Source organism: Lutra lutra, chromosome 6 (genome assembly GCF_902655055.1).
Source record: "Lutra lutra chromosome 6, mLutLut1.2, whole genome shotgun sequence".
Classification (NCBI taxonomy): domain Eukaryota; kingdom Metazoa; phylum Chordata; class Mammalia; order Carnivora; family Mustelidae; genus Lutra; species Lutra lutra.
Window position 1 is genome coordinate 119,565,550 of NC_062283.1, and position 13,072 is coordinate 119,578,621.

Sequence of the window (13,072 nt, forward strand, 5' to 3'; positions counted from 1 at the left end):
CTCTTTGGACATATTAGATTATTGGACTTCATTTCGAGTTGGAGTTGATGTTGCCTTAGCTCTCCAGCCCTGGTACTTGGTGCTCACAGCTATAAGTCTTGATCTCTTCAGCATTAACGTGTGTGACTGTGTTCTGCAATATATTACCTTTGTCAGTGCCTTTGTTAGCCTTAATTGTGTTTAAGAGGATGACCTCTGAAGCCTCTGCTGGGTTGGAACCTGGTTTCACCACTTCCCAGTTGTGTGGCTTTCAGCAAATTACCTGATCTCTTTATGTCTTAATATCCAATCCATTAAAAGGGGATAGTGAAAGGCCTAATGAATTAAAGAAGATAAGGAAAGCACTTCTGTGCGGGATACTTGCTAAGTGCTGTCACCTTAATCATCACCATGGCCTCCCTGTAATGTGGCACCGAGGGACAACTACGCTGCCACATAGGCCATCACCTGTGCAGGTGGGGAGGACCAGCCCTTCCCCCACCCTTTTCCTGATGGCACCTGAGAGTCAGCAATTTTTCGTTCTCCTGCCTCTTTAGAACTTGTCTTTTATTGGATTTTCTGTCAGCTAGTAAGAACAACCAATGTTTCTCAAGTACTTAACAGTTTCAACGTGCTTTTTTGCTTTTAGTTTTATCCGCATACTGGCTCCAAGAGGTGTAGTTTATTATTGTCCCAACTTTGTATATGAAGAAGCTGAGTCTTAGAATTAATTGACTTGCCTAAAGTTTTTATGCCTGTTTAGTGCTGAATCGGGACACAAATGGAAACCCCCTTTTCTTGTTTACACACATCAAAGTACATGTAATTACTGTAGAAACATTAGAAGAATACACATGACCAAAAGTTTTAAAATCTTGCACATGACAGTAACAATAAAGACAAAAGCAGTTTTACATACTACAATATGTATTGATTTATTATGTTTTTCTCTTAGAACTTGTATTTTTCATGTTAATAAGTATGTATCTACATCACCATTTTAAATTATTGTTTGCTTCTCAATTGAAGGATAAACACTGTTTAGCTCATTCCCTAATGTACAGATTGCTCCAATTTTTGCTCATATAAACTATTCCCCAGTAAACTCCTTCGTACATAAACCTTTGCACACCTCCGATGATTTCCATAGGATGGGTTTTGAGATGCGGAAATTCTAGATCAAAGACTTTGCCAATTTTAAGGCCTTTGATACATAGGTACAGATTGCCCTCTGGAATGAGTACCCATTTAAGCACCTGTGTAAGAGCATCATTTTCCTTGTTCCCATGAGCCATCATCATTCTTTACCAAGGCAATTGGTAGGAATTGCATCTTATTGTTGATTTATTTGCATTTTTATTACTAACCAGAGAGAACATTTTCATGTTCCCTGTTCCTTTATATTTCTACTTGGGTGTTTTACCTGTTTATGCTCTTGTCCTTTATTTCCTCGGAATTACTCATCTTTTCCTTAGTGTTGTGTAAATACTTTATATATTGAAAATATTAATGAGTCGTCTTCTAGCCTGTGTTCTTTTGACAACTCTTCAGAGTTGTACAAATTCCTCATGTGACTCTTGAGCTATCCTTCCTCCATTCTGATAATTATTTTTTTAATGAAATACAGGAACTTTTCTTGATCCCTGTTAACCTCCTCTGTCAGATTCTATCTGAAGCTGACTGTGTCATCCAACACGTTTAGTTTCTCTCCCCACTCTGCTCTTATCTCTACTTCTGCAAAGTGTGCCCTCCATCCAGTATTTTTCCACCCAGGAGGCGGGGAAGGAGAGTCAAACCAATGTTGACTGAGTACCGCTATGTACCAAGGTTGGCTATAGATGCTTTGCTTTCACAATGTCAACATAAATTGTGCAGAAGGCTTGGAAGCTCTCTGCTCTGTGTGTTTCATGGAGGTGGGCCCTCCTTTCCTGACTATTAGAGGTATGGTTACATGTCTGTCCCCTTGTTTAAAATAATTGATGCTCTAGTGTGTTCCATAATTTATAGAGTTTGCTCTCTCCCATTATAAATATCTATTTATCTGGGGTGATTGTGCAGGACCAATTTATACTGGTTGTCTCCTGGCAACCATTGGTGAGGTCCATCTGGAAAAGATATTTAACTTTTCCCCTCTCTGTCATAGGATTGTAACTCAGCTTATCATTATATACATAATTATGTCTTATGTTGTTAAGAACTTACTGATTCTATTTCTTCTATAATTTTCATTGAATCTGCGTATTTTGATCTTAGATAGTTGGTAAAGTTGGTAGTTTTATGGTTTTTTGATAAGGTTTGGGAATAGAGCAGAATCATTAAGACTGCAAGCTTTGGAGTCAGACAGAGTAGGATTTAATCCCCAGCACAATCAATTTCTTCTCAGTCCTGTCACTTTTGGTGAGTTACTTACTTACCAGATTTCTTGTCAATAAAGTGACTATAATAATATCATCCACATAAAGTTATTGGGAGGATTAAATGAGATCATGCATGGAAAGTATACTTCTTATGTAAGAAAGTCAAAGAAAGCTTTTGGCTTGTGGTAGTAGGTGAAGTGGTTATTATTTTGAATTATTTTATTTTTATTTTTGTTTTATTTATTTTTTTTAAAGATTTTACTTATTTATTTGAAAGAGAGAGAGAAAACATGAGCATGTGGTGGGGAGGGACAGAGGGAGAAGCAGGCTTCCCACTGAGCAGGGAGCCCAACACAGGGCCTGACCCCGGAACCCTGAGATCATGACTTGAGCAGCCGCTTAACTGATTGAGCCACCCAAGTGCCCCTGAATTATTTTTAATTAAAACTTATAATAGCAGTTGTTTAATAGAAAAGTCTTAGAGTTATGATCAGGACAATGTTCTGAAAGATTAAATCTTTTATTTTATATATTAAAATGGTGGTAGGGTTTTGTAAGAATGAGGCAATTTTGTTCTTTTGGCTTAAATTTATGTTTAGGTAGGAAACTGTACTTTAATCACACATTGGACCTTTTCTGTGATAGTTAAGTCATCTTGCTTCTTTTTATTGGGAGGACTTAGTTATCTTTACTCTCAGAAAGGGCAAGCGTCCTTGTTAATTTTCAGGAATGAATATTCTATACAGGAAAGTGTGCCAGTGGGGTACCCTTAAATGTTCGCCTTTCAGACTAAAGGGATAACTAATATCATTTTTTAGACACCACACAGTAATGTACCGGTATGAAAAATATACAAATTTACTGGTATTAAAAATACACCAATTTATGAAATAATAAGCATTAAAGGTAAATTATCACCATATGTAATACGTTAATAAAATAATGATTGGGACCGTTGTATGTGTCCTTATTCTTTTATGCTTAGAAGTAACATTTCCTTTTAAGACACATTAGCTTGGTATAATTTATTGATTAGAGTCAACAGCCCTTCAGTTTATTGAATCATCTCATGTAACTAGTTTTTCATAGTAAAGACTTACACCTATAATTTATATATTTTTTTAATCTCTTGGCTTTCTTCCTATAAACCAGTTTTGTGTCTCTTGCATTTTACTTCTGCCTGCTTAAATGTTGGCGAGGGGTTCCTGGATGGTTCAGTCAGTTAAACCTCTAACTCCTGATTTCAGCTCAGGTCAGGATCTCAGGGTTGTGAGATCAAGGCCTAAGTCAGGCTCTGTGCTGGTGTGGAGCCTGCTTAAGATTCTCTCCCTTTCCCTTCCCCTTTCCCTCTGTTACTGTACTTTACTATTACTATAAATTGCCAGGATCAAGAATAACTAATATTTTTTAAAAATCCAAAAGTATTTTTATTTTTTATAAAGATTTTATTGTTATTTATTTGGGAGAGAGAGAGCAAGAGAGAAAGAGCATGAGCAGGGTAAAGGGGCAGACGGAGAGGGACAGACAGACTCCCCGCTGAGCAGGGAACCTGACTCAGGGCTCAATTCCAGGACCCTGGGATTTAAAAAAAAACAAACAAACATAATACTAAAATATTACTAAAGAAATACACAGTAGTAGCAAGAAAAAACTTCTTGTATATCGGTAAGATTGGTGTGATCTTAATTATACTTAATTAATATAATTAAGGTAGCTTAATTTTTAGTTATGGTTGTTGATTATATTAACCAGATTAGTCCATTTAGGCTTGCTTTCTTTGCAAATACATGTAATTGGTATGATTAATATAGCTTAATTTTTGATATCTTATGTTTGTTGATTATATTAACCTAGATTACTCTATCTGGTCTTTCTTTTGCATATAACCTATAAGATACTTACTTCTTTTTTTCTTTTCCCTTTCACACTATTATGGTTTAATAAGATTTTTTTCCTTTGAAAATACTGGTTTTTCAGTGTTCCCTTCAAAAAAAAACTAAGCAAAGCTCTTGCAACCTTGAAACATTTTAATGGAAATAGAACTATAAAGGTTTAACCTTATCAATCTTGTGTGCCAAGTAGATTATATTTGAAAAGAAACTCACCAGTAAAAGAGGGGATTCTACCAATGAACATTTTCTGGGCGTGAGAACAATGAATAATTTTGATAGGTGGAAGAATTGCTGTAGTTTTGAGAAATATTCTCTGCATTTCCCAAGGTGAACGCAAGCTTTAGCTGGAGAGCTTGGAGTGGGTCCCTGCATCATCCCAAGCTGTAGACTCTTCTATAACAGTCTTGGGAGGGTTTCTATTATACATAATTTTGGCATTAAAAAAAATTTATACTTAGCATGTAAACTACATTAGCAAAAAAAATGAAACAAAAGTAAAAGTTCACCTACATACCTGTCATCTGAGCAATTCACTGTGTGATTCATATTTGTGTGTATAATAAAGGGAGACTCATTGATGTTTACTGAGAGCCTTGATTTATGTGCCATGCATTTTAACAGCCTTGTGACAAGTTGGTATTATCTGTATTTTTGGAAAATGACAAGATTGAGATTTGAAAAAGGTTAAGTAACAAGCCCTTGGTCACATGACATCAAGTTGACATATGAATGTGGCTCCATTTTATAAAGTATTTATTTCATTTTATGTTTGCAAGTTACATTTATTTGGTTGTATTTTTAGCTACAAAGACTGAAGTGTGTGTTACTACTCTTTGGAGGGACAGTGCATGTTTTAAAGAAGTATCGGAGCCAATCTTTACACTGATAAATGGAAAGCACTGTATCTGCCTTGTGTTTTTATAGTAGTTATGCTACAGAGGAAATCCCTTCTTTCTTTCCCAAGTTCATTAAGCTGAGCCAGGAAGCTGATAAAAAGGTATTTAAAATTTAAACACGTTTCTTAACTATTTTTATAAATATATTTCATGCCTTTAAATACTATTTAGTGATGTTAGTAAATTCTCTCTTTACCAAAATAATATTTTTATACATTCGGTGGTTGACCACTAAGCTACAGGCATAAATAGCATCTACCTCTTCATATAATATATTTATGTGGAAAACCATTTAAAACTGAGTCTTCAGGAGCTTGGCCTTTTAAAGAATGTGGAGGAAACAGCATTAAATGTCATAAAAATATGTATATTACTTATCTAAACCTGGTTTCTGGGAAGTCCTTGGAATGCATTTTCCTCTAGAAACAATAGCTAAAATTTAAATCATGGTCAGGTTTTTAGATAAGCTCAAATAAATGAATGTATAGATCTCCTCTGTTTTTAAAGCAGCAAAGTTCCTCCCTTTTTACCCAAACAAAATCTTATATAGGACCTTAATTGAATTTCTTGGGAATCTGCTAACCCCCAGTTGTGTTAGCTTAAATAAACAAGGAATTTATTATGAGGATCTGAGTTATTTCATGAACTACCATGGGGAGGAATGCATGGAAGATCCAGAATGTCCTCTGTTAATATCTCTTGCCTCTTTTTCTCTGTATACCTCCTTCTTTCCCCTTCATAATTACTTTCTTGGTTTCCTAATCCACATGGCAGAAAACAGAGCTGAGACCAAGGTGAGACAGGTGAGGTGCAGAATTTAAGAGAGTACTGGAAAAGTCAGTGATCAAGGTAAATAATACACGTATTTCTAAGTCTGTGCAGTTCTACCAATATCTGATTTAATTGCTTCACTTGATAAATCATCTGTTCAGCTTCAGCTTTTGCTAAGCAGATAAAAATGCTAAATTCTACAAAATAAGCATCTTACTTTCACTGATTTAAATGAGATTTATACAGGTTAAAAGATGATTTAATTGTGGTTTTAATAAGACATTGATATTTTTCAACTTTTAATCAAGTACGATCTACTATACATAGATTGTGCAATATCTCCCTAAAGTTCATATATTAACTTGCATTTTTTTTAAAATTTTTGTTTAAATTCTGGCTAACATATACAGTGTAATATTAGTTTCAGGTGTACAATTTATTGATTCAGTGCTTCCATACAACACCCTGTGCTCATCACAAGTGCCCTCCTTAATCCCCTTCACCTATTTCACCCATCCCCCACCCCCCTCCCCTCTGGTGACCATCAGTTTATTCTCAATAGAGGCTGTTGCTTGGTTTATGCCTCTGTCTCTCTTTTTTCCCCTATGTTAATTTGTTCTGTTTCTTAAATAACACATAGGAGTGAAGGCATATGGCATTTGTCTTTCCAATTCTAAATCCCAGAGAGGGGCTCTGATTAGCTCAGCTTGCGTTAGGCCCAGTCTCTTAGACCAATCAGCAAAGTCTTGGTGGTGGGAGGTGCTTGATTGTCAATAGAACCTTGTAAGAGGCTAGGCAGCCACAATACCAGGTGTCCGCTCTACAAAAATACCAAGTTCATGCATGTGAGGGGACCGACTGGGGTCTGGTGAGATAAGGAACTTGACACTTGGTCTCTCTTTCTCCCTACCTTAAACTTTCTCCTTAGACACCACCATCACTGAAGGGGAGAGTTGAGTCCACTTGAACAGGGAATTCAGTGTCAGCCAACTAATGGGTTAGTGCCAGCCATGTATAAGGCCCAGGAGACAAGTACTTGGCATATTTGTTCAGGATAATATCTGATGAGGGCAAGTAGGTGCTATCCCTCGGACAGGAAACCAGAGGGGTTTTGATGTTGGGGAGAGGTTGATTTTGTCAACTGGTGATTATTCTTATACAGTGGGCCAAAGAGTAGGAGGTTCCCTCTTGTTCCTTTGGGAACTCTGGCACCTTTCCAATAACCTTCAAACCACAGCCAGAACCATCTTTTTAAAATGCAAATCTCATCATGCCAGTGTTTTGCTTTAAAACCTTCTGTGGACTCCCACTGACTTTAGGATAGAGACCAATATTCCTTTTTTTTTTTTTTTAAAGTAATTTCTCTGCCCAATGTGTGGTTCAAACTCATGACCTTGAGATAAAGAGTCACAAGCTCCACTGACTGAGCCAGCCAGGTGCCCTGAGACCAATATTCTTAATACTGCTTGTGTGGTCTGCCCTCTGGCCTCTAATCGGTCCCTGCTTCTTTCTGCTCAGGATGTTGACTCAGCCCAGGGTACCTCCCAACCGCTACCACTCCCTCAGGCAATAATGATCTTTTAGAGATCGGCGCAGATGTTCCATTCTCAGGGAAATCCATTCCCTGATTACACAGGATGAGCCAAGTCCTCTGGTGTATTAAAACAACAATCAATCATAAATAACGATAATAGCAGCTAACATCATGGGACAGGTAGGTTCTGAGAATTTCAGTTTGTTTAATCCACACAACAATAGTCTGAGGGAGGTGTTACTACTTTTAGGGTGAGGAACCCAAGCTTAGAGTCCATTGCATTTATCACAATTATGATGAAAGAATGAATTATATGGACCCTGGCAGTGGCCAGGATGGGGCTAAGGGATGGCAGCCTTTAGTTTAGAAGGAAAGGGCTAGGAGTTGCTCTTGAGGCTGTGTCTGTAAAGCAGAGCACGCAGTGGTCTGCGCAGTGTGCTTACTTGGGATGGCTTTGAGAAGAGATCAGTGCTGACTACTCAAGCCACTGCATGTGTCCACCATGGCCCACTCTCCACCCTATGAAAGGAGGAACTCACGTATTAGCTGCTGTACCCTAGGAACTCAGCTCTCGGCCTTCCATAAAAAAGTAGTTTCTCAATAAATATTTGTTTTATGAATCATTCAAAAAAATAATCTCTGAAACTTTGGAGGTATTTTTGAGCAAGCTACATCTGAATGCTATCCTAAAGGTATAGCACTGATGATGGGGTTGTTCCCCAGGGGTTTAATCCAATCTTGGGCTAACTGGTAGATGCCCAGGACTTGAGGTAGACATATGTGTGGACTCTGTTTAGGGAGCAGATGAGCCAAGGGTGCAGCAGTCCAACCTCAGGAGTGCTCTCCCCTAAAGTGAGGCAAGGCTGGGAGGAGCATTCTGCCCCAAGTGGAAGTAGATTAGAGTCTCATGCTCTTTACACAGGTGATCACAAAGGCTCATTTGTGGAGGGGGATGTATTACCTTTAGAGTTTTGGAATCATGCATGTGGGAGGCTGAGATGAGTACATTCTAGAACTCATAGAATAGTCTGGTCCTATGATGCCACTGGGTTCAGAAAGGGACCTTGAATGTAATTACTCTTAATTCACAGAAAAAGAACCACCTCGTATGCTTCCAATCCTATATAGCACTACCCTTTGGGCTTGTGTGATTATTTAATGGGCTATGAGCAGCCCTGAGAGCTAGATGCCTGAGGACCAACTCTAGCCTTTCTTCTTACCATTCTGCTCCTGGGGTCCTGCCAATCCATTTCTGGTCTTGCCCTGAGTCCATTTCTGGATTCTGAGGAAGGGAAAGGCAGGAGACTGGGTTGGAACTCTTTGGGTTTATGGGAAGAGGTAAGTGCCCTGAGTTAGGAAGAAATCCATGCCCTCCACCCACCCCCACAGGCAAAATGCAAGGAAGCAGGAAAAGGGAGAGAGGTCTGGCTGAGAGAAGCAGCACGTAAGGGAAACTTAACATATAAAGTATAGCTAATAAACTTAAAATATAAAAACAAATGTTACTTCTACCAAACCAAGATTATAATCCAAGGACACAATTTATATGAAAGTATATATGGTAAATGGTAAATAACATAATAAAAATAGCAAATAATAAATAACAATAACATTTTTTCAGAGGTGATTCATCCTTTAATTCATTTTAATTCACCTTTAAAATGGTGTCCCTTTCACTAAACTTTGTAGAATATAAAATATTCTAATTAGATAATTTACTTTATTTTATTTTTTAATATTTATTTTTTAAGTAGGCTTCACAGCCAGTGTGGAGCCCAGTGTGGGTTTTGAACTCACGACCCTGAGATCAAGACCTGAGCTGAGAACAAGAGTCTGATGCTTAACTGACCAAGCCACCTAGATGCCCCTAATTAGATAATTTCTGAGGAGAGCTAATTTAATGAGTTGGTCTCTAAACAGCAAGGGAATTTAATTTATCTTATGATTTCTAATTATGTTTGGAATGCCTGAAAAATATTAAGTTAAATGTGTCCTTTAATTTTGGATTACTTTAACTTTTAGGATTATTGTTCTCCATTTGTCCAGTTATTGGGAACATTTATAAGACTTTCAGAAAGATAAGGGTTTTTTGTTTGTTTGTTTGTTTTTTGCCTTCTCTCTGTAATAATAAATATTCTTTTGCCATTTTAAAGATCAAGTATCCATCTCTGTTAGTGTTTGTGTTAGCCTGTAAGAGCCTGGAGTTTATAACCTAGATTCTGGAAAGAAACTGTAGCAGTGATAGGTTGCTAAGAAAGTTTCTCTGCTAATTAAAAACACATGCCTTGAATTATCCTGAGCCTCTGTACTTCTCAGTCTTACTGGATCAATTAGAAATGATGCTCATTTTTAGGTTTGTCAAAACTTAAATTAGAAATAAATGTAAGTCTAGACATCCTATTTTCTATAATTAAAGAAAACCAGAAATAAAAAATATAATTATATGAAAATGTTCAAAACAACCAAATGTTCAGGAACAATTGTAATCTAATTAAATTGTAATCTATCCACATGAATTACTATATAGGGATTCCAACTGCAGGTTTGTATACAATATAACAAATACTATATTTTAGTTAGGTTGGAAATCATAGCTCTCTCTTTTATATGAATCAGCAGAAATAGGTGCAGTTTAATATATTACTTTCTTAAGTGTTTTCACCCTGTTATACTTTTCAAAATAAAATTGAGACAGAAGGGGCTTGTTTAAGATTATCCAGATTAGAATTAATTTTGCTGCTTGAGTGTATTAGAAAATAGAAACTAGACCCACTAACAAGAATTGTAAAGCGCAGTCGGTGGACCACGTCCCAGCCTATTTAAATAATTTACTTTTCTGTTTAGACTTAACATCAGTGACTAAAAACAAAGGCTGGGAGGGGGTGGTGAGGTGGGGGGGGGAATAGGATTAAGAGAGTATATAGCCAAGGAGATATTTGATCAAGCCTGAGAACTTCATTCTATTGTATATTTTCAGTTATGCTAATCCTGAAGCTCCTATAAGAATCTATTTTCCATTTCCCACTAATTTTTATCTTCCCTCTAATTATTTTTTCATCGAGTTTTCAGAAATCTGCTCTTTGAATAGAAAATTGTCTTTCTGGGGGCATCTGGGTGGCATAGTCAGTTAAGCATTTGCCTCTTGGTTTTGGCATCTCAGGGTCATGAGATCAGGCCCCATGTTGGGCTCTGCGCTCAGATTCGAGTCTGCTTAAAACTCTCTCCCTGGCCTTCTGCCCTTCACCCCCCCAAATAAATAAATCTTAAAAAAAAAAAGATACTCAAAGTACTTTAAAACAAGAAAATTATATTTCTGTAAATACTTAGCCAAGACACATGTGATTTTAACCTAATTTCACTAATATTTATGTTTAGATGAAAAGTAAAATTGCTATAAAGGACAAGACAACTCGAATTTGTGGTTGAAACCTTTGTATCTCTATTTTATCAAATCTTATTTTTTTCCCTTTGGCCATCGGATGTTTCAGTTTTTGCTGTAACCCTTAATTTAGGTATTGTTGGTTCTCAGACACATTTTACTACTTAGTCTCTGAAATTCCAGTGAGGTGAAAAAAACTCAAAAACATCCCGAACCATCGCTTATTAAAGAGTATTCAGTTGAAATGTTGAATCTTGACTATAAAACTCCCCCGGGTGCCTTCTTGGGGTTCTAAAGCATTTGCATCATGAAAGCCCAGAGTGGTGTGGTTTTTTTGTTTTTGTTTTTTGTTTTTTTTTTGCCTTTAGCTCACTGTGCTTTTCTTTCTTGTCTTTTTATTCAGCTGGAATGCTTGCAAACTGCTAAGGCTGAGATCCTGAGGAACCCAGCTGGAGAATGCCGTCTGAACGCTGCCTGAGGTTGGCCCTGTAGGATGCTTCCTTGTTTGGTGTTGTGAGCCCTGAAATGGTCACACTGTGCACCCCAGGGCTAAGTGCAGAGCAAGGCTCAACACAAATTTGAAGGAATTAAGCAAACCAGTTTAGTATCGTAGCACATGGCTTAACCACTGTGATCTACTTACTGGTCTTACCTAGGTACATTTCATGGTTCTTTGAATGATACGACTTATTGTCCTTTGCTTATTTGGGATATCTCAAAAAAAGCATACTTCCATAAAGGTATATGATCACTACACTTTTGTATGACTATCATCCCCTTTAAAGCAGTCACTTTGGGGAGTGTGATATGTATTCTGAAAACACTCACAGCATTTTCTTTTAATAATTCCTTTAACAGATATTTATTGAGCCAAGCACTATACTTGATGGAGAAGATTCATCAGTGAATAAAACAGATAAGCTTCCTGCCCTCATGAAATGTATATTCTTTGGGGGAAACAGATAGTAAGCAAATCACACCTAGTAACAATACACATATAATTGGGAAAAGTGCTTTCGAAGGAAAAGTACAGGGCTGATAGAATGAGGAAGTGTCATCCTGAAGAAGGCTCTATAATCTGGGATCTGAGGGATGGGATGACTTGGGGAAATGCTCTGGAACAGGAAGGAACTTGGCACATTCCCAAAACTGAGGGTACAGTCAATAAGAAAGCAGAGGGCTTTTTTTTTTTTTTTTTAATATTCTCAGTGGAGGCATGTCTCCATCATCCTCTGAGGAAACAGTCAATAGGATCTTCAGAGCCAATAATAAGAGAAGTGTGAGACATAGGAAATACTTCTCTTTTTACTAATTAAGAACTTGGTATGTCTATGAAATGAGGAGACCAGCTTTATTCCACAACGCTGAAGCTATTAGAGTTGACCAGTTGCAAAAATACATTTAGGAATGGAGGGACGCCTTGTGACAGCGGGTATAGCTCGGAGCCTGTTGCTCCAGATTGGTGATTCTCAGGGGGGCGATGATTACGCTTCGGTGTACATTGAGCAGTATCTGCCAACATTTTTGGTGGTCCCTGGGGTTGGGCGTGCTATTGACATCTACTAGGGATCCTGTTAAACATCTTATAATATGCAGAACAACTCCCCATAGCAAAGAACAATCTGGCTCCAAATGTCAATGTGACAGGATGGGAAATCCTGCTCTAGATCAGGCATCCAGCCAAAATAGCACGTAGAGACCGTAGCACATAGAGACCATGGTATCTGCCACCACCTCAGCCAAGTGGTTCATTTCTGGCTCTCAGGACCTATGTGCATTTGTCTCAAAGTTATTTTTTATTTTAAATCTTCTATCTCTGCTTTTATTGATCAATTCTGATCCCACTGCCATCTGTTCTCCACTACGCCATTATCTCCAGAATGGTCTTTCCTTCTCTGCTGTGATGCAGACTTCTCCCTTCCCCACTTTTCAAACTACCTTTGTGCCCTGAGGAACTGTCGCACCACAATTGTGTGTGCTGCTGTAACTCCTCCATCACCCTGAAAAGCTCTTCGCACCTTGCTGACTTCACTGAGACATGTCCTCTCCTGAGGTTCCACTTCTCTTGTCACCCTGCCAAGGGTGACATTATTATCTCCTCCCATCTTGTGTATTTGGGGTCTGGGTAGAGAGATTGTTGTCTCCCGGGACAGTTTTGCTTCTCCATCCTTACTCCTTGAGCTGGTTGTCTGAGAAGGCAACAGTAACGAAACACAACAAAGATATGCTCATCCTGGTGCTCTTGGACTCCTTCCCTCTCTCTC

General features: G+C 37.9%; 1 protein-coding gene across 4 annotated transcripts in view; it reads left to right on the plus strand.

The window, feature by feature from the left end:
- The window catches only part of KLHL32 (kelch like family member 32), a 254,553-nt gene that overhangs the window by 34,016 nt on the left and 207,465 nt on the right, over positions 1–13,072 (plus strand). For 3 of the 4 annotated variants that reach the window (XM_047733263.1, XM_047733267.1, XM_047733269.1), the window contains exon 2: positions 11,212–11,296. In XM_047733263.1, coding sequence (XP_047589219.1) covers positions 11,265–11,296 — 32 coding nt within the window. In that variant the 5' untranslated portion in view covers positions 11,212–11,264. The remainder of the gene's footprint in view (positions 1–11,211; positions 11,297–13,072) is intronic. The other variant, XM_047733264.1, reaches the window with a different exon arrangement.